The sequence below is a fragment of the Panthera uncia genome, chromosome A2 (genome assembly GCF_023721935.1).
Source record: "Panthera uncia isolate 11264 chromosome A2, Puncia_PCG_1.0, whole genome shotgun sequence".
NCBI lineage: Eukaryota > Metazoa > Chordata > Mammalia > Carnivora > Felidae > Panthera > Panthera uncia.
In genome coordinates this window covers 7,351,117-7,377,729 of record NC_064816.1, presented here as the reverse complement: position 1 = coordinate 7,377,729, position 26,613 = coordinate 7,351,117, and the positions used below count along the sequence as shown (strand labels likewise).

The following is a 26,613-nucleotide window of genomic DNA, read 5'->3' as shown; positions in this document are numbered from 1 at the left end:
AAGGGAACCCTGCCTCCAGGGTTTCCCTACAGCCCACCCGACAGCCAGCACCGCCCGGCTTCCTTCCAGTCCCTCGGCAAGAGGTCAGGGCAATGCTGAGCTTCCGCCACTCCACGGGATGCGCCGCTGGCCTGGACCCCGGCCAGGCCTCGGGGCCCTGGAAGCCAACTCACTGAATTTGCTCTCGTAGCTGTAGTCTGATCCGCCCCCGCCCCCGGGGGAGCTGTAGGAGTTTGAGTAGGAGGAGTAGTTGCCTTGTCCATGATTATAGCCCTTCTGCTTTCCCTGTGGGGGGCCGTAGTTGCTGTACTGGCCCTGGTTGTAGGACTGCTGCTGGCCTTGGTGGGACTGGTAGCCTGAGCCGTACGAGGGCTTCTGCTGGCCCCCGTGGGGCTGCTTCTTCCCAGCGTGTTTCGGGGGCACTGGTGAGTTGTAGTTGTCGCCTTGGTAGTAGGAGCCGTAGCCAGAGGAGCCACCACCGCCCCCGCCGCCGCCACCACCGGCATTCCCAGAATGCCCTCCGTTGCTGTAGAACTGACCTAAACAGGAAGGCAGCGGGTCAGGCAGAGGATGGGGGAGCCGGGGGAGGGGAAAGACAGGGAAGGTCGTGGCTGTGGGTCCTGAAGGCTGACCCGCAAGCCCACTGCCCAGGCCAGGGCAGAGGAATGGAGGTGGGAAGGCGAGGAGCAGTGGCTCCGGTCCTTAAAGCAGCCTGGTTTGGACTGGTCCAGCCTTCAGCTCCACTCACCCATCAGCTGATGACAACAATGGATCTTTGCCAAGCAGCGGCAGGACAGCACGCCAACAGCAGCTTTTGCAGCGGATGTCAACATTACAATGAGATGAGATCCGAGCGCGAGATGACATTCACGACTGTTACCCAGATGTCCCCAACGGTGACAGGGAAAAAAGCAAAGCCCCAGAGAAGCAGCCGGCCACCCCCACCTCCCCCCCCGCTGTGCTGGGAAGAGGCTCTGCAGTCACAGGCCTGGGTGACCCCCAGACATTTAACGAGGCCCCTAAACCTGGTTTCATTCCTGGAAGAACTAGTCTGACATGGTTGTTGGGAGGAACAAACGGAGACTTGGCCAAATGACCTGGGGCGTCTCTCTGGTGTGACTCGTGCAAACGTGGGGGAAAGGAGACTGGCTACAAAGTCAGGATCAGAACATCCAGGCTGGGCCTCAAGCTACAGCCTCAGACGGCCCCCCCCAGAGGGCCCCTCCTTGTTCCCAGCACAGCTGCCGGGGGCAGGCGGACCGAGCAGGATTGACAAGCGTGCAGGGAGGCCGCCACATTCTCAGACCCTGAAGCTGAGAATGTCACAGTAAGACTCTCCTTTGGTCACCAGGTGTAGATCCCACGAGACAGGTATGTCCACACCCCACCCCCACCAGACACTCGGGTGGGCCGATGGGGGATGGGTGGCCTAAAGTGCGGTGGGAGGAAGGGGAGGCCGGGGCGTGTGGGTGGCTCTCGAGCCCAGCAGGGCAATCCCCAGCGCTCACGTGGGGGCAGTGGAGCTCCTGGCTCCCGGGGCAGGGGTGCCTGCGGGCACACCTTTGTTGGTCGGTGCTGCCCATCTACAGACAGCCTGGTGCCCCTCCACCCCGCACCGTGCCCAGGGTGAGATGGAGGGGGAGGGACACTCCCACACAGCCTAGCCTTCCTTCCCACTTAACATCAAGGGTTCCCCGCCTTTTGGGTAGAGTTCTAATTTGGGAGTCATCACGTGCCTTCCACCCACTGGAGATGTGCACCCCACACTGCCATGTCTTGGATTGTTTGAACAAGAATTTGGATAAAACTGATCTGTGACATCAGTTTGTTTTCTTCAGGCGGCCTCCTCCACCCCTCCACCCGCCCCCATCACAAAGCCAAAACACCAAGAAGGACATGGCCCACGATGCAAGGGAACAAACATGCGGAGGCCTGGCCAGGAGGCTGGAGGACAGGAGGTCCTCTTCAGACTCCCTCTCAGAACCCCGCCACCCCGGCTGCCCCACAGCCTAAACTGAACACCTCCTCGTCCCTCCTCAAGCACAGGAATGAATGAAGACGCCAAGTACTGAGGACTTGTTACTTTAACATGTATTGATTAAAAAAAAAAAAAATAAAGGGGGGGGGGGAGTAGTTTTCAACGTCATTTCAGGATAACTATTTCCTGGTATAAAAAGACATTATTCTCAAACAATAACTTTCTAAAAAAAAAATACATCATGCAAAGTTTTAAAAAGTTTCACTGAATGTTTCAAACCTCTGGGAACAAATTGTATAGTAACCATTTTGACCAGTTTTTGCCGAAGAAACGCAAAATCTTGCAAGTCAACTCAAAGACAGGCTTTGCGGCAAAGGCCTGCTGACCAGAGCCCAACCATGCCCTTTCCAAGAAGGACTTCCACTGGGAAATGGGGGTCTCAGCAAAGAATCCCACTGCCTCCGTGTGCCTCTGCACACAGGGAGAAGTCAGAAACTCCAGCCTGCACCCTAAGGTGAGAGGGCAGAAGATTCCAGACCTTCTGGAATCCATCATGGCTGCACACCCAGCAGCACAGGCCCTGCTGAGGCCGGTTCTTCACTGGAGAATTGGGCTACGTATTAAGTCTTTCTGCTTAATTCTTTTTAAAGCCCCGTTAAAACAAAACAAAAAACAAACTCTAGAATCCCATGCATTTGCAGCTGTGATTAGGACTTGCAAAATTCCACGTTCTCTCTCCCTCAGAGCCTGTCTGTTTCCTGCACTAATAATGGAAGCACAGTTTTGATACCTTTGAGAGTTCACCTCTAACTAAACCAGCCACGAAATACCGCATTCCCAAACAAGAACCCACCAGAGCATTTACAAAAGGCGGGAGAGGTTAACTTAGCACAATGTACAATTCCCGATGTTCCCCACGTTTTACAAGATTAAAAAAAAAAAAAAAAAGGAAAAAAAAAAAGCCAGTTGCTCTGGATTCAGATGTGATAAAATCGTTTTCATTACTGTCAAAGGCATCAACCAGATTTGGGAATTTGTTAAAATGTTAAAAATTCATACAAAACCTGCTGTAAATTAAGACAAAGGTAGATTAAAATGCATTATTATCTGTCTCTTAAATAAAGTAATGCTTTCCATAAAAAGCAAAGGTGGGCTTTTGCCTTGATGCTGACCAACGCTGGCTCTAGAATTCTGTGCAATTCTGCACAAAAATGCATTCTCTGAAAATTGTTTTCCACTTATTGTGAACTTCAATATGACCAAGTTCAAAGGCAAATCACGATAAAAACTGCCATTGTCTTAAATTCTGCAGGCTAAGAGTTTCAGACAAGCTGCGGTGACAAGCCACGGTTGAGAAACCCAGTGAAGCACAGGGGCACAGCACGGACACTTTGGGTTTTGGAGTTCGAGAAAATTGGAGTAAAAAGTTGATTTTGTGTGCAATACTTTTAGATGCTCTAGGAAGACCCAAAATCATGATAGCCGTAGCAGTCTGTGAAAAAGTCACCTACAAAAGGGGGAGACAGAGCAGAGAAAAAAAATTAGAATTCTTTTGAAAAATGGCACAGAGCGCCACATTTGAAATTCATGTTTTAGATTTCTCTGCTCCTGTAACCCCCCAGTGAAGGCTCCTTCTCAAGACAAGAGCTGTGCACTGTCAGGAAAAGCATAATCACAGGACTGGTGTTTCACATGGCTTAAAGCAGAGAAATTTAAAATTCTGACTTTTAAGAAATTTTCAAGTCACACAAATACATGTGTTAACATTTAAAGAACACACTACACTCTTGCAGAATAGGGGCTTGAGGACCGTCTGCCCTAATCACTGGGAAAAGGTGCGAGCCGCTCTTAAATCTCAAGGAGGCTGCTGCTGGTGGGCCGCCCCGTCCTAACTCCGGCGTGGGAGCTCCGCTGTAGCTTCCCCCCAAACCGCAGACAAAGAGAAACACACACTTACTGTAGCCTGCCGTTGCCGAGCTGCCTCCGTACCCATAGCTGCCATATCCGGCGCCTGGAAAGGAACAGACAGGTTACGGGGTGGAAGGCGGGGCTGCCCTGCCCCCGCCTCTCCCAGAGTCTCCCGCCGGTCACCCGATCCCAGGGGACCCACACACTCCCAGGAGCAAGCAGGGCCCATGGGGACGACGCGGGATGAGAGTCCTTACCGGCGTTCATGTAGCCTCCATGGTTGGCGCCACCAAATCCTCTCCCTCTCCCTCGACCTCGGATGTTCCCTCCTCTGCCCCGCCCTCGGAGGTTGGGGGGCGGGGGCACTTCATTATGCATGGGGCCTCCCATGCCGAAGCCAGGGTTATGTGGCTGCACGGGGAAAGAACGGAGACCAGTTACGTTCACCTCACACCCCAACCACGGGTTAGCTCGTGCCACGGCCAGAGACCACAGGGGCAACCGCTTACCTTAGCAGCAAATTTCGGTCCACCTCTCACAGGCACGGGGGCTCTCTTCTTCTTGTTGGCTTCCAGGGCAAGAGGGGCATCGGGGAACAGCTTTTCTAGTGCAGCGAGAGCAGCATATGCTTTTGCCACCTTTTTGTTTGAGCCAGCACCCTGAAACTTCTGTCCATCCACCTCGACCTGGGAAGAACAGATGTGTGTCGGTGTGGCCCGACGCCACCCTCTCCTGCGGCAGGGGGACTCTCCTGGGGGAGCTGGCCGCTCACCTCCATGACGAAGCGTTTGTCGTGGCTGCCCCCAGTCTCGGAGATGAGCTCGTACTTGAGGCCGCGCCTCTTCTCGTTGAGTTCCATAACAGGGTTCTTGCCGTGCTTGGTCAGGATCGGCCCCTGCTGTTTTACGTTCTCAGGGAAAACAGAAAAGAAAACCAAAAAACTCAGCTAAGGGCTTTCCAGCATGTGTAGGAAGGCAGCCACCCCTGAATCATGAAAAGACGCCCTCCACGCTATCTCCCCTGCTATCTCTCACCACCCTCGCCCCCCCCCGGCCTCTGGGAGTCATCCGAGGGCCTCCCAGCAACGGGACTGCCTCCACCTACATCCGACTTCTGGGGAATGACTTGACTTTGACCCAGGGCCGCCCCACTGCAGCCCTGGGCACTGGGTCAACATCAGCAGGGCCCTCTTGGTCGTGGCTCAAAGGCTCACGCCCAGCTCCCTGTATAGGCTCCTGGACTGGAAGTTACTCTTTTTGGGGAAAATGAGCAGGACCAGTAACCACCCTGGTTTCATAGGACACAGAACTGCCTGCTGCATCCTGTCGGGCACTCCGGCACCCACCACGTGCTCACCTCGGCAGTGGGATCTGAGGGGAAGGTGGCGCTGGGGGTCGAAGCGGCTTCCACCACAGGTGGAGGGGCCACCACGGCCGGCTTTGCTTCCGTTTCCTCGGCCGAGTCCTCCCCCTTGCTGGAGTCTCTGCCTTCAGCGCCGGTAGGGAGGCCCATGTCCTGTAACACCTGCAGGAGGGACACCCGCAGGGCCCCCAGTTAGGGAGGGCTTAGTACCAGGGCCAACCACGCAGCTCTCCCCCCACTCCCTGGATCCTGAATCAGAAGCTTCTAGGGTGGCATCCAGCAATCCAGAGGGTGTTTTCTCCACTAGCCATCCCGCTCCCTTTCCAGCACGAAACTCTGATGCCCAGCCACATCTGGGGACTCTCTGTCAGCCACAACGACAAAGCTATTCTTCCACGTATGATTTGGCACACATTCAAAAATCGACTCCTCTCAATTTTCACGCACCCTCTCTAAGCCTCACGCTGTCCACACTGGGGGTTTCGAGACCATGTAATGGTTCTGAAGGAGCCCGACACACAGAAGCGCTTCTGTTGTCCTCAGAACGAGCACACGGTGCACAACACTGCTCACCACACTTACCTTAACGGCCACATGAAGCTTGGCAGTCTTTTTGGACGGTCCAGAGGCCTCGAATGAGTTGCCATCTACCTCCACAGACATGGTAAAGATCGGGGCGTGGACTGGACCGGTCTGGGAAACCAGCTTATACTGCAGTCCTGGCTTCAGCTGGTTTAGTCTCATGAGAGCATTCATAGCCTGAGGCGGCTCTGCCTTCTCCTCTAGAGAGAGAACACCAACATCATTCTGGACTATTAGCCAACGCTCAACTGGGCAGGAGGAACCACTGCTGGTGGCCTCCGATGGCACGGCGGCACAGCGGCCCAGCCGCCTGCACAGGCCAAGGCCTCATCTGTGTCGTTCCCGAGTACGTTCACCCCACTTTTCGTTCTACGTCTACGTTACGGTTAGTCATTTCAGAAAAGATCACATCTGAGAAAACTAAAAGCCAAAGCGAGCATCTCGTCACTCTGGGATGACTCTTAATTGAGCCAGATGGAAGATACACTAAGGGCTAGAAGTGAATGCTGGTACCTTTCTTCTGAATCTTCTTCTTCTTTTTGCTGGGAGACTTTTCCTCCCCGTCTTCCTCCATCGGGCGTTTCATGGGTGTAATGGCATAGGTGGTGCTGGGGGGGATTTGAACTGAAGGAAGAGATCACGAGAGAAAGAGCTGAGAATCCCTCCTGTGCTCTGCGAGGAGTCCGTGCTGCTGCCGCCGCCCAGCCTGGGGCCCAGGCCCCACGGCATGCTTACCTGTGTAGTCCACTGGGTTTTCATTCTTTGGTTTCTTGGGCATCTTAGAAGGCAGAGGGTCCATACCCAGAACTTTATGGAGCTGGCCAAACGCAGCAAGCCGCAGAGCATGCTGGAGAAGGGGAAGAGGACCTGACTTAGCCGCCCTGTGCTCCTCGCCAAAGTGTGTGCGCTTGCTAATACCTTCTGGAAGGGGTGGGAGCTGAGGGGGTTGCTAAGGGTCTCCCCTACAACAGCAAGGGGTCCCCCAACAGCCAGGGGAAGTCCTGACTGCCAGGGCCCAGCCTTGCTGTGGGGGAAGGCCAGCCTGTGACCACCCCCCTCAACAGGAATACAGGAGACCCCAACCTGGGGACTGGTTGCCACACGGAGCCACGTGGTGGGCCTGCAAGGGAAGGACCCTGGAGCAGTCCACACAGCAAATACATCTCCCCGCTGAACTCGGTGTCCAAAAACAGCACTCGAGCAGGCCGAGGGGATAGGCGACAAGCACGCGTGGCGCCAGGGGAAAGAAGCAGCCCAGATTGGGGCGCCCTGTATCAGGCACGATCCCTTCACCTTCGATCCCCAACCTGAGCCTACGAGTCCAGTGGCTACCCTGAAAATACCCAGTAATGGAACTGGAAGCCAGTGATTACAGACTGGGTAAGGGCTCACGTTGGCAATGGCGATGACTATACCTGCGCACTCTGTGTGATATCTTCCCGTTGCTGTCTGTCTAGATGCCCAATAGCATCAGTGGCTTCTTTTTCACAAGGGTCATAAATGCCAGAACCATCTGAAGGCAGGAAACAAGGAAGATATGCAGAGGATTATCTTTTAGCATCTCGGAAGAGTTGTGTTGGCTGAGGGAACCAGGTGCGTTACCCCCCACGCCCCATCCACACCCAGCTCTGGAAAACACGCTGAGCTCGGTGACCCACTCGGCATCCAGCCCATGAGAGAAATAATCCACGTGTCTCAGAGCAAGGAGCTCGCGTGGGAGTGGGTCACCACTGCCCCGGATCCGCCCTGAGTCACAGCTGCGGAGCCGGCACAGGGCTGGATATGATGGTGCAAGAGGGTAGTCACATGCTTCAGTCCTAGGGGGGACACGGGGCTGCTGCTGCCCTAACCCGGTCAAGGGACCCGCCAGGAAGTGGCCTCAGGGCCTCAATCCCTGTCCTTTCCCTGCAACTTGCAAAGCACAAGGCCCCAACCTGGCATCACGATGCCTGACGCCAGGCACTCCAGCACTCTCCGCAGGGCCTCGCCGGCACCCATGGGTCTGTTGGCTGTGCCGATGGACTTCTCACAAAGAAGCTCGAGGGGCTGAAAGGCAAGACGGACAGTTAACTCCACTGTCCAGAAGGTGGTCGGCCTGTATCGAGGAGCTGTCACTGTGTGTGTGTTTAGGGGGAGGGGGGGATATCAGAGCACTCCAAGTTCACAAGTTGAGGCTAAACCAAAGACAGGACAACTAGAGCCCAGCTGGGTAACTTTTCCTTAAAGAGATAACCGTTAAATCTTTCAGACTGTAGAAGCCAAGAAGCCAAGACGTGGCCTTTATGTAGGTGCTTGTATTTATTATGTAGCCACTTAAAAATATAAAACCCACTCTCAACTATGGGCTGTAGACAAACAGGCAGCTGGCCAGACTGGCTTATGGGCCCCAGAGTTTGCTGACCCCTTTCCAAGGGCAGCTACAAAAATGCTTCTTCTTGGAGTAGAGCATATCACAGGAAGTGCTAGCTGGCCAGCCCTCTCCTTAGGCCAAGCTCTGTGCCCACCATGGGGTGGGGCGGGAGGGGGGGTTCTGGTCTAGCTCTCATCCCCCACCCAGGGTGTGGCACAAAGTGCCCGCTCAATATATGGCTGGTACAGGGGTGCCTTGGGCACACCCCGAAGCGCCACTCGGGCCCAGTTACCATAACGTACTACTGGGATATGGGAGAAAGTCTCTGTGCACACGACCCCCAGATGGCCACGGCTACGAGGTCCTTACCCATCCTCTGAGGGGACCCCAGGTGGGCACGCGGGTACACAGGTCCCTCAGGACCCGGATGACAATGACACACGACTTCAGCCCGTTGGCTCTGGCCTAGAGAACAAAGTACAGGCTCTTTACACCAAGGAACCTCCCTCAACACACGGCAAACATGAAAAACACGAGTCTCAAGGCGCTACTTTGTCAAGGGTAAACGGTGAACGTTCAAGACCATCAAGTGCGTGGTCAGTGGCAACTTCACCAGGTGGACGAGAACAAGGTTACTCTTGGCACAAAGCAGCAGCAGCCCACCTACTCAGTCACAAGCCTCCTCTGGGGGTGTCAAATTTGTCTGTGCGCGCTCCTTTAGCAACTGCACGCCTGCAGGTACTAAGTGCGGCACGGCGATCTTCAACGTTACCGAAACTTTATGGTGGAAGTTAGCCAAGCTAAAACTTAGGAATTCTCTACCAAAAGACAAATAGAAGAACAAAATGCAAACCTGGAACCACTTGGCGTGTCGGAGGGACGCCAAGGCAGCAAGGCATTTCTGCCTGTCCAGAACGTCCGGGGGATCGTTGACTGATAGCGTTTCTATTCATGGATGGAATAAGAAGACAAGGCACAGTTTGACCAAGGGGTTTCTGTCAGGTGGAAAGGGGATGTGGCAGCTTCCTAAAGGGCAGCTGAGGCTCCCAGAATCTCAAGTCCTCTCCACCCTAGACCAGGGAAGGAGAAGCTAGAGTGCGTTTAACTCTGCCCTGAGGAGATCATAAAAATCGGAGGCCCCTCCAAAAAAACAAAAACAAAAACAAAAAACAGTAACAAAAACAAAAGTGGGAAATTACTCTAAAAGGAATAATCCCATGGGGGAGGGGGACAGATAGGTGGATCCTATCTTCTAACAGACAATTACCTTGCTTCCTCCCCATGATCTCCCAATAGATTAGCTATGCTAAAAATTTCAATAGCAAAAAAACACAAAAGCAAAAAAAAAAAAAAAGACACAAAAAAAACACCAAAAAACAAAAAAACAACAACCCTCCCTCCAAAAAAACAAAAACAAAAAAAGAACCCAAAAATAAAAACAACCAAAATAGGTGGGGGGAGTGGAAATGAACTCCCTCTCTGCTTCCCACAACGGCCATCCCCTGAGGCATCTGCAGCAAAGGGGACCACCTCCGCCCACCAGGCGGGACTGCCCTAGCCCCAGCCCTTGACAGAGAGAGTCCTGTTGGTCAAAGGTCCAGCGTCCCTAAATCGATAATTGGAATCAGGTATCAGAACCAAAGGTAATCAAATAGCAACAAGGGCGCAGAGTGTGAGCCTCTGCTGCAGCAGAACCGGGGCACTGTCACTGCTGCCAGTCGCGTGTCAGGGATTTGGATAAGGCCTGTTACCTTCACTCTGCGGTGTGAGATCTGTGATTAAAAAACATCCGCACGGAAGAGACGCGTGAGGGGCCCTTGGTGGCCTTTGAACGGTGAGAGCATTAGAAGTCTCTGAGGTTTTGGTTTGAAAAGCACACAATTGCTGAAAACTTTATCCAAAACTCTGTATCAACTCTTTGCATTTCCATCACGGCAGCTGATAAAAGCAGCCAACGGAAGAGGACAAACCAAGAAGCCCTCGGTTCTGCTGCAACACAAGCTGTTTGCACAACTCCGTCGTGATGTTCATGCAGAAACCATCTGGTTGTCTTCCGGAATTTAAAAGCCATAAAATCACCAGGGACACCCTTTTTCAAGGCCAAAGAACGCTCGACAGAAAAACCAAGTTTAACACTGATGAGAACATTCAAGGATTAAGATAAAAATGGTGCGATCCTCTATGAAAAGTGCTACTCACTTTTAGTGCAACCGTTTTGTCAAACTCCCAAGCACTGAAACCGAACGGGAGGTGTGACCTCAGAGTAAAGGTGGTCAAAGCTACACCGATATCCTTTTATCAAAGCAGTCTAAAACTGAATAGCACATTTGGCTGGCGAGGGAACACCAGGTTTCCAAAGTCCTGCTGGCCTTTCTCAGCCTCCCTACCTCCGGCTAATACTTTCTCCATTTCTTCTCTGACAACAGGGGAGGTCAGGTGGATGGTCAGGGACAACGGAGGCTCTTTTGTGTTTTTTATCACAATCGCAGCATCATCGACAGACTGGAGTATTTCGTACTTGTCTTCTGTAACAGCCTACAAAAGAAAACGCAACTTTCAAAACATACTTCTTCCCCAAGGCTGGCAATCAACAGCTGTATCTGTCTCTGCTGGTCACCACAGCACACATGTCAACTTCTTGGGGTGTGACATGAGAGCAGTGCCTTCATCTAGGGTATCAGGACCTCCCTCTTACTGACTGGGTCTTTAGCCGCTTTCTGTGTACTCCAGAGCGGAGGTCTCTACGCAGAGAAACTTTCACGGGGAGCTTTGCAAAACAAAGCTTTAGGTTCTGGGCCAAGGAGACCAAGGGTACGAATCTTTACTTTGTCGCCGGCTAGTTGTGTAACTTTGGGCACATCACTTAATCTCATTAAGATGTTGGTGTCTAATTTCTAACATGGACTTAGTGACACGACCCACACCAGGAGGCCGCAGGAGGCTTACACGGACACCACACGGAAAGCACAACGCCCAGCAGAGCGGGCATCCACCACCCGTATTTCCATACTGAGATGAGCAGCCATCAGTGTGGAAAAAAAAAACTGTGTAGTAAGAGAATTTGTGTCACATTATGCGTTAAAAAAAAAAAGCACATATTTGCTGCAAATGCACGTATCTACAAAAGGGTATTACAACACCCTGGCTTCCACTTTCTCCTTTATACTAGTTTATGAGCCCTGATGAAGAGAATTCAAACTTCTATGATTTCTGTTAGGGAAAACATAAAGGAGGAGGACAGATGCACTCTGGAAAACCTAAAATGGGGTTTCTCCACCTCAGCGCTACGGACGCTCTGGGCCAGAGCATTCTGGGCTGTGGGGCCATCCTGTGCACTGCAGGCCATTTGGGCAGACGTCTCCAGCCTCCTCCACCTGGCAGACGCCAGCAGCACCCCACGCCCCACTGCTGGGACAACCCAAATTGTCTCCAGCTCGCTCAATGTCCTCTGTGGGGACCAAACTGCCCCAGTCAGAAAACACTAATCTCAGTCAGTAAAAATACACTTTGTACCTTTCTTTAAAGATTGGCTTTTTACAAAAGGCGTCTTTCTTTTAGAAACATTCACAACAATGTAATTTTCATCAATGAATACGCTTTTTACAGACGCGAGTTAAAATTAACTTAAAAATGACCACTGGAACAGAAAAGTCTCGGGCTTCATTCCCTGAAACAGCCTTCCAGAAGTGTCTGCTGTACTGCACCAGCTCTACTTTTCAATTCTGACCACCATCCGAAACCCCAAATTATCAGTCACAGGCAAAGAAAATGCACGTTTACATATGAAAATGAACAGGGTGTTTCCCCAAAGAATGAGATTTCTTAGTTTTTTCACTTGCTTCTTTTGCTTATCCTGTTGCTAAATGGGGTGAATGTGTCCCAGGGGGGCAGCATAGGGTGGCGGCACACGGAGGTTCTACAGCCCCAGAACTCACCAACCAGGGATGCTGAGGTCAACTACTCAGCTCCCTGCATCCCAGTCACATCTTCTAATATACTCAGATGATAAAGTCCTGTTTCAAAGGGTTGTTACGAGGACAAAGAAATAACATAAACAGCACATGTGGCCTAGGCTCTGGTGTAGTAAATGTTCCAGAAATGTCAGAAGCAATTATTTATGCAACACTTTTCTAACAAGATGAAGAAGCTGGTCTTATGTTTTCAGTAGGCTCCACACCCAGCGTGGAGCCCAATGTGGGGCTTGAACTCATCACTCTGAGCTGAGATCAAGACCTGAGGTGAGATCAAGAGTCAGAGGCTTGGGGCACCTGGGTGGCTCAGTCGGTTAAGCGTCCGACTTCGCTCGGGTCATGATCTCACGGTCCGTGAGTTCGAGCCCCGCGTCGGGCTCTGTGCTGACGGCTCGGAGCCTGGAGCCTGTTTCAGATTCTGTGTCTCCCTCTCTGTCTGCCCCTCCCCCGTTCATGCTCTGTCTCTCTCTCTCTCAAAAAAAAAAAAAAAAAAAAAAAAAAAAAAAAAAAAAAAAAAAAAAAAAAAAAAGTCAGAGGCTTAACGGACCGAGCCACCTAGGTGCCCCCAAAAAATTGGTTTTTAAAAAGTTCTCGTGCCCAGTTTTGGATCAGTGGGGAAGAGTTAATAATTGCCCCTTCTATTCAACCATCGACTCAATTGGCTCCGGACGTAAAGTTCCAGCCCAGCGCAGCCCGGAGCACAGCAGACACGGAGTCTTTCCTAGCTGAAAGAGCTCTGGGCCTATCACATGCAGCCAGGCACTGTCCGTAGAGCCTTAGAGTTCTGTGGCATCCACCCACACGTGCAAGGGTGGGTTTGGAGCCATCTCTTGGTGCACAGCACGAACGGGCCGCTCTTCCCTCGCCCTGCACCTGCAACATGCGCAGTCTGCCCCACCCAGTGGAGACGGTCACACTCACAGCGAGCTGGATGGCCAGGTTGTCGGCCACCTTGTCCAGGAGGGCAGTCGTGGGCTTCTCCTTACATAGCAGCACCAGCTCCAAATCCAAGTCCCCCTTGAGCAGCAGGCCCTTTGCCACGAGGCCAACACGCATCACGCCCCGCAGGGTTCTGGTCATGTGCTCCGTCTTCTGCTCCCTGAGGGACAGACCAAAGGATGCTCGGTGAGGGATTCAGCATAGCCAGAACCCAGAGGCCATGGAGAGGCTGGAGTTTCTTAGAAAAGGAGATGTTCACCCCTACGCTGGCCAGTCTCTCTACGAAAGATCCCCACCGCCCCAAAACCTCAAACTTACCCAGCCCCTTCTTTGGTCTCGTCCTCTGGGGGCACATCCACGTTCTCAGACTCGGCGTGCTCACCGCTTCCTTTCTCTTGCTCGTCTATCCAGTCAGACACAGCTTTGAGAGCCCTCTCTGTGTGGGACACCATGTTCTGGACAGCCTCCAGTTCCTCTTGGGTTGGATAAACAGAAGAATGCTTTGCCATCACGTGGCGATCATCATTCACAAAAATTCGCATCGGACGCTGGAAATGTGGAAACTCAGTTAAAAACAATGCAGAGACCACACGAGCGTCCGCTTCTCTTCCAAGCCGCCCAACGCAGAATCAGGCTTCATCATTTGTGTGAAAGTAAACGTAGGGGGACGCTCCTGAAGGTGTGGGGAGCAGGACAACTGAATGAAAACGGCTGTTCATTCTCGAGGCAGCTGAGAGGAAGGGGGCACTTCAGGCATTTATATATATATGTATATACATGTACGTATGTGTGTGAATTCAATTACACTGTGCAGCAGTATAATTCAAAAAAGCTAATGAAAAAATAGGAGAATCAAATGCTTTAGGGAAATGCTACATCTTCGAATATGAATAAAGAAATAGTATTTACACTTTTTAAAAACTTACCATTTTTACTTCTTTTTTCTGTAGTGTCTGGAAATCAAATGTTTGCTTATCTTTTCAAACTGTGACAGATTTCCTTGGTGTTATCAATACTTCAACTATCTATAAGATCAGAAAATCATTTTAGTTTCAAGTATTTCATACACGGATGAATTGTAGCAGTCAGATACTGAGTAGGATGAAAGACAGTGGTGCTGCCACGTGAGGGGCCCTGTTAACACAGCAGGACACATCCTTATTTCCAGGTAACCGCTGGTAAGCCGAGGCACAAACTAATTATAAAATGCCCTAAAAATGAAAACAGCTGGTTTCAGAATCCAACTCCACCCACATCTAGAGGGTTTCTATTTCATCTTCCTTCATCTTTTACTTTTTTTAATTTTTTAATGTAAAGTATGCTAGATTTTGTCAAAGTTCATTTATTTATTTTGAAAGAGAGAGAAAGGGAGCACACGTGCACAAGCGGGGGTGGGGGTGGGGGTGGTGGGCAGAGAGATAGGGGGACTGAGGATCCGAACCTGGCTCCTTGCTGACAGCAGAGAGCCCACTGCGGGGCTCAAATCCACAAACTGCAAGATCACAACCCAATCCGAGCTGTACTCAGACACTTAACCAACTGAGCCATCTAGGTGCCCCAGTATGTCCGATTTTTTAAAAGTGTTTATTTATTTTGAAAGGGGGGGGCAGTCAGTTAAGCACCCGATTTTGGCTCAGGTCATGATCTTGCAGAGTTCATGGGTTCGAGCCCCGCAACAGGCTCTCTGGTGTCAGCATGGCGCCTGCTTCAGATCCTCGGTCTCCCTCTCCCTCTGTCTCTCCCTGGCTTGCGGGCAGCACACTCTCCTCTCTCGAAAAATAAATATTACAAAAATATTAAAAAGAGCGAGATCATGAGCGGGATGGGGGGGCAAACAGAGAGGGAATCCCAAGCTGGCTACATGCTGTCGGCAAGGAGCCCAACATAGGACTCGATCCCGCAAACTGCAAGATCATGACCTGAACCAAAATCAAGAGTCAGATGCTCACCTGACTGAGCCACCCAGGCACCCCTAAAGTATGTCACTTTTCACAAATATAAAAAATAAAAGCTTAACACGCCTCCAATAAATGGTAACAATATAAATACTCAGCAAAATCCTGGTGTTTGGAGAAGGAAAAGAGAGGGAAGGAGCTCTGGTCTTTGAGGGTCATGAAGAAATGGAAGGAAAGCAGGGGACTAAGAGCCCCAAAAGGTGTCTGTCAACCAGAAAGGCAAGAACCTTCTGAAACATCAGGTGGATGTGACCACTGCACCACGTGCCCCCCTCCGTGGGTTAAATTTCGAAGAGACCAAGAGAACTCAAGTGCACAACAGGAGTCTTTAGAACAGGCGTAGCTGTAATTACCATTTGGGGCTCTAAATAACATGCTGACGACAACCTACTCGTTCCTACTCTGTGCAAACAGTCTGGTCCACACTGACATCTTCCAAGTGAGTGAACAACACAGAAAATCCATCACAGTGATACACAACAGATGAATCCACCCATCCCATCCAACCACAAAACAGCCAGCCCCTTCGATCGAAGCCAGTTACCAGTCAGGGCAGCAGTCTCCACCTTGTGGAAAGGCACACGCTTCAAGGATAAACTTGGACATGACTGGCCAAAACAAGAATTTCCCACAACACTTCAGGACTACCTAACGATCTAATTGCAAATTTGTAGGTTTCCAAGTGGAACTATAAAATCGAAGGGTGGAACGAGAGCTATGCAAGAGGACAAGTGGGGGTCAAGGGCTTCTTTGGGGGGCAGGGGAGGAGCGGAGGCCAGTCTCCACGATGCCCTTGGTAAATCACTCGGGTCACCACCAAGTGGGAGCTCCCACACAGACCTGGACTTGAAACCCTGTCCGCCCAGCCGCTAGCCGCGGGCCCTGAAGTTTCCCCTGGACCTGGATGCGGCCCCTGCACCTCCGAAGGGGGGTAAACATGCAACAAGTCAACCTACGGAAAACACGCAGCACAAACGCCACGGACCCTTCAAAATGGCGCCAACTTTCTCTACCAACAGGATCTCTGTTTGCCAGGCCGCTGTGGGGCTAAGTGATGAGTGACGTACAGTAGGAAGTGCCTCCTACATGAAGGAATTATCATTCGTTCAGTGAGGAACGAATGGTATCAAGGTCGCGCTCAAAAAGAATGCTTTACTAACGTTAGATACATATTTAAGACAAATTGATGGTTGAAAGCACAGGCCTGATATTCGCCCTAAAATACTCCAGTAAGGCAGACAGTGGTGATGGGGAGAAAAATAAAACGAGACGGCAAAATGCTGATAGCTGTCGAAGCTGGGGGATGGGTATGCCTGGATTCATTCACCTCCGAGGTCTGAAAACTTCCGTAACAGTTTTCTTTAACTGCGGAATGTACTTAAGTCCTCCCACAAAAGTACAGCCATGGAAGGTCATCTAAAAATTCAACCGGAGCGCCTGGGTGGCTCAGTCAGCTGAGCGTCCTACTTCAGCTCAGGTCATGATCTCATGGCTCAGTGAGTTCGAGCCCCACGTCGGGCTGTGCTGACAGCTCAGAGCCTGGAGCCTGCTTCAGATTCTGTCTCTTCCTCTTTCTCTCTGCCCCTCCCTCGCTCCCACTCTCTCTCTCTCAAAAATAAACATTAAAAAAAAATTTTTTTTAACACAAAAATTCAACCAAAGCTCTAGAAACCTAGTTCTTTTTAATTTTTTTATTATTTATTGGTTTAAAAATTTTTTTTTTTATTTTTCAGAGAGAGACAGAGAGAGACAGAGACAGAGCATGAGCAGGGGAGGGGCAGAGAAAGAGGGAGACACAGAATCTAAAGCAGGCTCCGGGCTCTGAGCTGTCAGCACAGAGCCCGACGTGGGGCTCAACCCCACAAACTGCGAGATCATGACCTGAGCTGAAGTCGGATGCTTAACCGACTAAGCCACCCAGGCACCGTTATTGATTTCTGAGAGAGAGAGAGAAAGAGAACATGAGCAGGGGAGGGGCAGAGAGAGAATCAGAATCAGAATTGGAATCGGAATCGGAAGCAGGTTCCCGGCTCTGAGCTGTTGGCACAGAACCCGACACGGGGCCTGAACTCAGGAACCTCGAGATCGTGACCTGAGCCAAAGTCAAACACTTAACCAACTGAGCCACCCAGGCGCTCCCAGAAACTCAGTTCTAAACCAAGAAGCAGACCATTAGAGAGCTCACAGCCTGATGGTAAAATGGCCATGTCGAACGGCCCCCACTCCTGGCCATACCTATGCTGGAACCTCATTGACCTCACAATGACGGCTGGTAGGTTTAAAACCTGATTTATTTACTCAACAAGTACTCAGTGTGCACCTCCATGCTAGAATGGTGACAGGCATGGCAGAAAAATGCCTTGCCCCTCTGGGCCCAGTGGGCAATGCAAAGTAAAGAATCGCCTTCCTTCCAAGCCCAGCCAGGTGCCAGGAGCCGAGGCTTCACTCCACACGGACTATCTCTTCATGCTACACTCCTCCTCCATCACAAAAACATCAAATGCAGAAAACTTATGGTTTCAGGTGGCTGTGACCCTTTTATTTAGGGTTTTGTAGGACCAACAGTGTCTACCTTACTAAAAAGAGCTCCCCAGAGAAATGGTTGGCCTGCACCTAACACAGAAACTGCGTGAGCTGGGGTCATTTGCAGCATCAGAAAGCAAAGAGGCACTCAGACACTAATGCAGGTCATCCAAAGAACAAGGAGCTGACCTGTGAAGGCTCCCACTGGCCACATCTGGGGCAATGGATTACAAAAAACAAAACAAACATAAAATGCTTCCACCTGCACAAAGTTCTAGAACAGGCAAAACTATTCAGCAGCTACATTAGGCAGATGGTGGCAGGCACACCTGGGATGGGCGCTTTCGGGGTGATGATCACGGTCTATATCTTGGTAGGAGTTGGTATATTCAGTGGTCAAAACTACTTGAATGGTAGTCTCAAGACGTGTACGTTACTTCAAAAGAAAAAAAAGGGGGCTGTAAATAAATACTGGACTCTAGTTAATATTCAGATGGAGGACTGTAATTTTTTGCTACTTTGAAATGCATCATAAAAGTAAAGTGGATTAGACGTCAAAGAAACTCGATAAATGCATAAATAAATGTGGACTGAAGGATGACCAGAACAAAGGAAGAGATGTGTGAAACAAAAGTATAGTCAAATGTCAATGGCAGAACCTGAGCTTTATATACAGGTGGCTATTCACTGTAAAACCATGTCACCTTCGGTATATGTTTGAGAATTTTCATAATGAGATGTTAAAAATAAACAACCTAAGGGGCGCCTGGATGGCTCAGTTGGTTAAGCATCCGACTTTGGCTCAGGTCATGATCTCGTGGTTCGTGAGTTCGGGCTCTGTGCTGACAGCTCAGATCCTGGAGCCTGCCTCGGATTCTGTGTCTCCCTCTCTCTCTCTCAAAAATAAACAAACTTTGAAAAAAATTTAAAAAAAAAAAAAAAACCTAAAAAAAAAAAAAAAGAAAAAAACCCTAAATTGATTCAGCACATTAAATGCATGGAAAAGCTTGAGTCTGTAATGATACTTAAAAAAAAAAAACAAAAAAACAAAACCTGGGGCGCCTGGGTGGCTCAGTCGGTTAAGCATCCGACTTCAGCTCAGGTCACGATCTCGCAATCTGTGAGTTTGAGCCCCGCGTCGGGCTCTGGGCTTACGGCTCAGAGCCTGGAGCCTGCTTCCGATTCTGTGTCTCCCTCTCTCTCTGCCCCTCCCCCGTTCATGCTCTGTCTCTCTCTGTCTCAAAATGCTCTGTCTCTGTCTCAAAAATAAATAAACATTAAAAAAAAATTAAAAAAAAAAAAACAAAAAAACACCCCAAACCCTACTTTGCCACTAGTGCAGAGGTGTATATCCCAACTTCCTACTCTGAAAATGGTGATTTTCCACAGTGGATGTAGGCAATTGCTGTAAGAACAAATGCCACCTGATAGACACTGGGAGTAGAGAAATCATTCTTGCACCCCTGGGTAAAAAGATGTTGTGACAAAAAACAGAAAAAAACAAACGAAAAACCCAGCCCGTCAAAAGTACCTCAAGGACACGCGTACGCCCCCAAATGCACCCGCTTTCATCGACTGTCCCGCATGTAGGTCTCCATCCGCTGCCTTCACTGTTAAAACTAAGAACGTGGGTGTGCCTCTGTCACAAGTGGCTGCATCTCTTGGTCTTCCTCTGCTCCAAGAGGCAGGCCCCAGAATGAATCCCTGAAGAGACTCACTGGGCTGTGTGGCTGGCCCTGAGCACCCCACCTGGCCCATCTGTGGAACACTCACCCCCAGGCCCTCCTCCCTTAGACCAGACCTTGGTGGTGATGCCTCCTGATTCAGGGGGACAAAGAAAGTAAGAGCACTAATTATGTGAACTAGAACAAATGCTGAAAAACTGGAGACAATGTTCCTTTGCAGGCCAACAAATCTGGCCTCCCTGGTCTCTATGCGAACCCAGACCTGTCATCCAAGCCAGCTTTTCAGAAGCTAACCGCTCTAGTCTTGAATACCAGGGAATCCCTCTCTTTAACAGACAGAGAGGTCTTCTGGGTGAACAGAAACCTCCTTTTCAAGATTTTTAGCAAAGAACACTGTTGGCAAGAGGTCCACAACACCCACCTGCTTGCCTACAGCCAACACTCCACTGGCCCCTGACAACCAAACTTTAAACAGAAGCTGCTCCTGCAACCACCTTTATGATTCAACAGCAAGGCACAAGGAAGCCTGGCTTTTTACCAGTCCAGCTCCTCTGAAAAGAAACCCAAGCGAGGAACAGGTGGAGTGGAGAATCAGGATTTTAAACATGAACTCTGGGTAGCTGGGGATGTTCTCACACGAAGGGATCAGGGTTTTTTTCCTTCTCAAATCCAGCCCACTCACAGCATGCAGAGTTACAGAAGTTTAAACCACAAAACCTTTGGCTTGCAACGTGCTGACCTCTTGCTAATTAGAACTCAACGCACGGCACTTGCTGCTGAAAAAGACACATGCCCAAGTTAGTCTGTAAAATGAACGAACGGGTGCAGTGGCAACACCGCAACAGGTATAGCCCCAACTATCTATTTCACAAAGTCCTACAGCTATTCCAGCAACTCCGGGGAATTGTCCTGAAGCGGATGCTCATCTAAAAGACTGAATGGATTAAGCTTTGAAAGGATCCCAACCCCAGCTCCTGGTTTCCCCATCTCCAGAGCTCTCCTATCCTGGAGCATGAAGTGAAATGACACATGCTACTCTTTAGTGACTCTGCAAACCTTTACAGATTGACATCATCAAGGACACGTGAAAAATAATTTTAACAAAGCAACCCAGCCAAAAGATGCCAACCTAAAATCTGGTTATGGATGCCACTCGGAGAAATTTGAAAATCCAACACAGATCCGAACGCTGGTGCAGTGATTCCCAATTCTGTCTGCAACAGTGTTTTTTACTGGTCCACAGGGAGGTGTAAAGTCAGGGATAATGATTTCCACAAATAGTTTCAATTTTTAAAAAATGTCCTTTTCTCTGATGAAAAAAAGGAGATGTTGTATGCTAATTAAAAACATATTTTCTGGGTGCCTGGGTAGCTTTGTCAGTTGAGCATCTGACTCTTGATTTCGGCTCAGGTCATGATCTTGCAGTTCATGAGATCGAGGGCAGAGCCTGCTTAGGATTCTCTCTCTGCCCCCCCACCCCCACCCCACCCCACCCCACCCCTCCCGCTCATGCTCTCTCTCAAAATAAACAGAAACAAAAAGAAAGGGAAAAAAAGATACTTTCCTTGACTAAATATAAAGTTGACAAACACAAATTTTTCTCCAAAATGTTTCTGAAACTCCACTGGCCTCCCACGAGACCCAGGAGTCCAGGCTCACTGGTACTGTAGAGCATTCATGGGTCTTGGGAGACAGAAGCCCCACGTTTGCATCCAACTGGGCTCCCCAACCTCGCAGCTGTGGGATCCTCCGGTAAATTATCTACCTGTTCAGAGCTGTTATCAAAAAGGAAATGGCAACACTAGCTATGCCCAAGAGCTGCAAACAGTAAGGATAAAAGGTGACTTTGTGGGAAGATGCTTCATCAACTGAAAAACCGCAAATGTAATATATTAAAGGAGGAATTTCACCAACTCTCGGATGAACCGATAGAAAGGTTTTAAAATCTGCCTGTGAGAGGACATAACAGTTAAGCGTGTATCATGACTCCAGGTGGGAATTACCAAACCCTCTTCCCAACATGCTCTTCAGGCAACAAGCAGGAGAGAAGTAAGCTTAGGAAATCTTCCACACCTGGTTGGGGCAGGGGCAGGAGGGGCGACCCTCCCATGTATCCCCATGGGGAAGCCCTGGATTTTTTTCTTAACTTAGCGTGCAATATGTTTCCTTCTCCCAAAAGCATTCTTTTCCCCTCCCCAGTTACAAAGAAAAAAAGATGATCTCTCAAAGGATGTGAATCCACAGACATGTGAATTATTTTGGTGGGTAAGGGTGGCACTCTTTTCAATAAAACTACTGCAAGATAACTGCAGCTTCACATGCAGTATACAAGAAATAACAGAGATCACGTGTACTCTTTAAAGCAGTTTCCCACAATGGCAACATCTTGCAAACTACAGTACAATTCATAACCACAACACTCATGGTGATACAATCAGACAGACCACTGCCATCCCAAGGATCCCTCCTGTTGCCCTTGATTGGTCATACTCACCCTTCCACCACTCCTCATATGCCTAACCCTACCAACCACTAATCCATTCACCATCCCAACAGTTCTGCCACTCCAAGAATGTTATATATATGGAATTCCAGAGTATGTAACCTTTCAGCACTGGCTTGTTTCATGCAATGTAACTGCCTCAAGATTCATCCAAGGTGTTATCAACAGCTTGCTTCTTTTGATCGCTAAGCAGTACTCCGTGGTATGGACGTATCTTGGTTTAACCATTCACCTACTGAAGGACATCTACGTGGCTTCCAGTTCTTGGCTATCAAGGATAAAGCTGCTATGAGCATTTGTGTATAGATTTTTATGTAAACATAAATGTTCCTTTCTTTGGGAGAAATGCCCAAGGGTGAAATTGCTGGGTCATTTGGCAGTTGCCTATTTACTTTCTAAGAACCCACCAAAGAGTTTTTCCAGAGCTGATTAAAAAAAGAAAAAAAAAAAAAGCTCTAAATAAATAAATTACGTTAAATACAAACTCAAGTAACTTCATCAAAATTGACTCAGTTCATCTTCCCTCCACTCGTCAGTTCACACACCTGCTCTGTGGGATGCGAGAAGCCCACAGACCTCCATTTACTGGACAGCTGTTACTCCCCCCTGCTAGGACTCTGCACAGGTCACCCACAGGACAAATGTTTATTAAGCGCCACTATGTGCCATGGGGCCGGGCTGGTTATTTCCACATTGTTGACATCTGGACTGTTTTCTTGAATTATGAATGCATAGCAAGGATTATTAACCTGCAAAAAATCTAGAAGTACCACTGAGAAGCAAACCTAACCCGCAACATCTTATTCTTTAAACACACACAGATTCAGGTAAGAGGAAAAAAGCAGTCCAAAGGAAGCAGCAGCAAAGCAGGTGGCCTGCAAAATTATCCCAGTAAGACTGAGCTCAAACCACAATCCTAATGAAAATAAGAAGAAAGAGGACTGTTTGGAATGTCAAGGAAAATTACAATGGATCTCAAGTTGTCCATAGCACCAATTCTCACTAACTGCCCAAGATTATAAAAATAATTTGGAGCAAATGTACATACTCTAATAAAAGTTACTTCATAACTAAATGGTCCTTAGTGTTCATATACAGCACACAAGAAAATGGTCCTTGGACAATAAACTCATCTTCCTGCTAAAAACTAGTGGCTACATGGGCGCCTGGGTGGCTCAGTTGGTTGAGCGTCCGACTCTGGATTTCGGCTGGGGTCATAATCTCATGGTTCATGGGATTGAGCCCCATGTCCAGCTCTGTGACTACATTTTTCTTCATTCCATAAGCACTCAATGAGAAAAAAAATTAAATTTCAACTGGACATCGTTTTCCCAAGACATCTGAAAACAGTAGATGTTAAAAGTCATTCTGAACTTCCAATCACAATTTATAATGGGATCACCTATAAAGTGCAACCTTGGAAAAATCTCACAGGGATTCAACAAAGCATAAAATGGCAAGGAACAATTTTTAAAAGTCAGTACACTGACAAGGCTCCGTAACAAACACCTGTCCACCATGCTCTCACTATCATTTCGATAACAATGCTAGCACCACAAAGAATCAGCACTGACTTACCCTAAACAACAGAGCAGAGAGGGAAGCTAGTGGTTTCAGACAAAACCGCCAAGTGCTGCAGCTGGAATCTGAAGGAATCTCATCCCTTCAGGGCCCCAACCTGCTTCACTGTATGTAGATTCTTGTCAAACCAACGTCTGCCTTTAACCTGAAACCCCTTCGCTAAAAACAGAAATCAAATCCTTTTTTCCCCAGGACTTGGGTGAGATAGAAAGCATCCAATATATACAGCCTAGAAAATCGTAATTCCCATGAAAGTTCAATCAAAGCAACATTCAGATAAAATGGCATGCAGATACGTGCATGTAATGTTAGATGGTGTGATTTACACATCCTTCAAAACTGCACAAAGTTAACCAACTTACTGACAGGAGGGCAAGTCCAAGGAGGTATAAACCCAAGTTTCTTGGGGAAAGGAATTATTCCTCTGAGCCATGAAAGGTGAAATCAGGAGAAACTGGGAAGGAGGGTGAGAGAGGTAAATAAGAGGGACCTGATCCAGCCCAAAGAAAACTTCTAAAGCCTTTTTTCAGAGGAACATTTCCAAGCCCCACAACTTGCTGAGGCCTACAGACAAGATGCTGCCTACTGTTTACCCAAAGAGAAGAGGCTTATAGACTTACAGAAAGCTCTTTCCTCATCACGGACTCCACCTGTTCCTACCTGGAGACGTGAAGCAGGGGGAACATGGAAAAGAGCCACCATGAAAGTGACATCAATGTATTAGCAGCGGCTCTTGCCAATGTAGTTTTTTAACAAGAATTAAAAAAAACTAAGAAACAGCCTTAGATTCTTCACTCCCGGTAATACGGACCTCGGGGAAAAAAAAAAAAAAGCCCTCTTAAATATACTAGAAGAAGCTAAAGAATTTTTGCCTATAGACACTAGACAAGTTCAATCAGGAAAAAACAAACAAAAACTGCAATTACCCACCAGTGTTCCAAAAAGAGTATGATTCCCAGACTTGTCCAAGCTCTAGGAGTAGGGAAACTGATGAACCCACACTCGGTGCCGGCAAGGCCACGTCTGGCAGTAACTGCCAGCCTCCAATCAACTCCAAACACCAGGGCCTGCAGAGATTCCATTCACAAATCCCAGGGACCACGATCAACTCACGCGGTCAACCAAGAGCTCAGGGGCAAAGACTGCAGGACTAGGGACAGGGATAGTAACGCCTGTACCCAGGGGCCTTTTATTTATTTATTTCCCTTTTCTAGCTGTTAATGAGCTTCTGGTTCCCACACTTCATTCACAATCTGAGTGGCTGCTGTTACCTACCTACATCCCACGAGACCACACACAAAGCATCACACACAAAGCACAGTGGCAGCAGGGTGAGCAATCCAAGGAGACTCCCAGCCACAAATACCTGCGAAAGAGTCTGAAGCCCTCAATTTGAGTCCCAACTCTGAGTGGCACCTTGGGTTTCCCCCTGGAACCCAAATATGCCAAAGGCCACCCACTTTAAAGAGGAGATCATCCTAACCAATCAGAAAAAGATTCAAAACCACTGAAATACCGGAGTCCAGAAAAGAAAGGCTTATCAGGGAAACCGGTACTCCCTTATTGATCCATCACGTCCCCTGAGCAGAATCCCAAGCAACAATCAATCAACTCTGGAAATACTAAGAAATGGTTTAGCTCCCCAAGTCTAGACAATGAACTGGGGGAGAGCATGCTGATCACTGTACAACCCAGATAATTCATCCAGGCTCAGGATTAACTGTGGCAGAACTTCAACTCAGTCACTCAACTACTTAATACGGTAAAAAACTGTTTTAAACTCTCATGTTTGGGTCACAATCTTGCAAGTTTCAGTGTACCCAAATATCGCACCACATCACCATTTTGAGGGAGGATGCAAATCCTAAGCAATCCGGATAAAATTCAACATCAATGAAACACCTAAACTAATGAAAAGGAAAGCTCAAACCCTACGCCAATTTTGGGTCCTAATCTGAGGCAGGCCTGGCTGATCACAGATTGGGGAACCCCATACAACCGACAGAGGCCTCCTCTGCAATCAGCGTGGGAACAGGGTCCCAAGGAGGAGGTCCGCATCTCCACGCCATGTAAGGACAAAGGCGGCGACATTTCCCGCCTCGGGAACCTGGGACTCTCCTGGAACCCGGGACGGGACAGGGACAAAGACTAAGAAGGAATGAGGAGGGGGTCGCCCCTGCTGCGCCGGCCAGGACTCTACCGGCCAAGGGGGGTGTGTGCTCCCGGCACGTGCGCGCGTGCGCGCGGGACGCAGCAACAGACAAAGCCGGGCCCGGGGGACTCGGCGGCCGGGGGCCCGGTGCGCGCGCACCCCCCGTGCGAGGCGCCGCCGCCGGCCGAGGGGCCGCGAAGGGGGGGGCGGATGCGCGCGCACCGGGCCCTCGCCGCCGCCGCCGCCATTTTGTTTCCTCGGCACAATGGGGGAGAGTAACGGCCGAGCGCGGGAGCGAGACTGGAGAGGGAGGAATGAGCCCGGCCCTGGGGGGAGAGAACCGGGCGTAGGAGAAGAGCGCGGGGCGCCTCAGGCCTTGTCACCGCGACCCCTCAGCCGGGCCCGCGCTGAGTGGGAGGACTGGCGGGGGGAGGGGCAGAGGCGGGAGCGGGCCCAGCCGCCGCCACATTGACGCTTACCTTGTCGGCGTTCCCTTCCCCGACCGCAACCGCCGCCGCCGCCCTCCTACCACAGCCCGCCGGGGTCTCCCCCCAAAAGCCACGCGGTGCGCACCGGGCTGCTGAGTCCAACTGCAATGGCGAGAAGAGGAGGAGGAGGAGCCGGGGCCGGGGGCGAGCGGGCGGGCGGGCGCGCGCCGGGGAGGTGCGGGCCACGTGATCGGCTGGAGCCCCGCCCCCTGCCGCCGCGTTGCCGCTTGACGCAGGCCCAGCCCGGGAGGGAGGGAGCAACGAAAAGAGATAAGGAGGTGGGCTTTAGTCACGTGGCAAGAGCGTAGCCGTTGCGTTCTGGTCACGTGGAGTCGAAACGTTTACCTCCCTTTTCGAGTCCTTGATCATGTGACAGTGGCCAATACAGAGTCTTGGCCACGTGACAAGGACTTTGGCGCTTTCCTTTGGTATTGGTAGGTCTCCATCATGTGATATGGTCGCCGTTCTTTTTTTCAATGGCGGTTTTAAGCGGCATCACCACGTGGTTCAGGGCGAGAGGCGGAGTCTCCCCCTGCTGCTAGTTTATGCGCCTGCGTGGCTGCCATCTTACACCCGTCTGTCGCGTGTACGTTGGCGGAAACCTCTTTGAGAGGCTGTCACAAGAGTATACCTGTA

General features: G+C 49.9%; 1 protein-coding gene across 5 annotated transcripts in view; it reads right to left on the bottom strand.

Moving 5' to 3' along the window:
• The window catches only part of ILF3 (interleukin enhancer binding factor 3), a 31,757-nt gene extending 5,574 nt beyond the window's left edge, over positions 1–26,183 (bottom strand). Inside the window, exons 1-19 of one of the 5 annotated variants that reach the window (XM_049642377.1) lie at positions 25,969–26,183; positions 17,898–18,004; positions 14,017–14,115; positions 13,409–13,638; positions 13,073–13,250; positions 10,568–10,715; positions 9,034–9,125; positions 8,550–8,645; positions 7,765–7,876; positions 7,246–7,343; positions 6,566–6,677; positions 6,344–6,454; positions 5,831–6,030; positions 5,243–5,410; positions 4,659–4,796; positions 4,396–4,572; positions 4,144–4,297; positions 3,936–3,989; positions 174–539 (exon numbers count right to left, since the gene is read on the bottom strand). In XM_049642377.1, the coding sequence (XP_049498334.1) occupies positions 174–539; positions 3,936–3,989; positions 4,144–4,297; positions 4,396–4,572; positions 4,659–4,796; positions 5,243–5,410; positions 5,831–6,030; positions 6,344–6,454; positions 6,566–6,677; positions 7,246–7,343; positions 7,765–7,876; positions 8,550–8,645; positions 9,034–9,125; positions 10,568–10,715; positions 13,073–13,250; positions 13,409–13,638; positions 14,017–14,019 (2,437 nt within the window). In that variant the 5' untranslated portion in view covers positions 14,020–14,115; positions 17,898–18,004; positions 25,969–26,183. The other 4 variants (XM_049642380.1, XM_049642381.1, XM_049642382.1 and 1 more) reach the window with 4 other exon arrangements.
• Between the last annotated feature and the right edge of the window lie 430 nt (positions 26,184–26,613).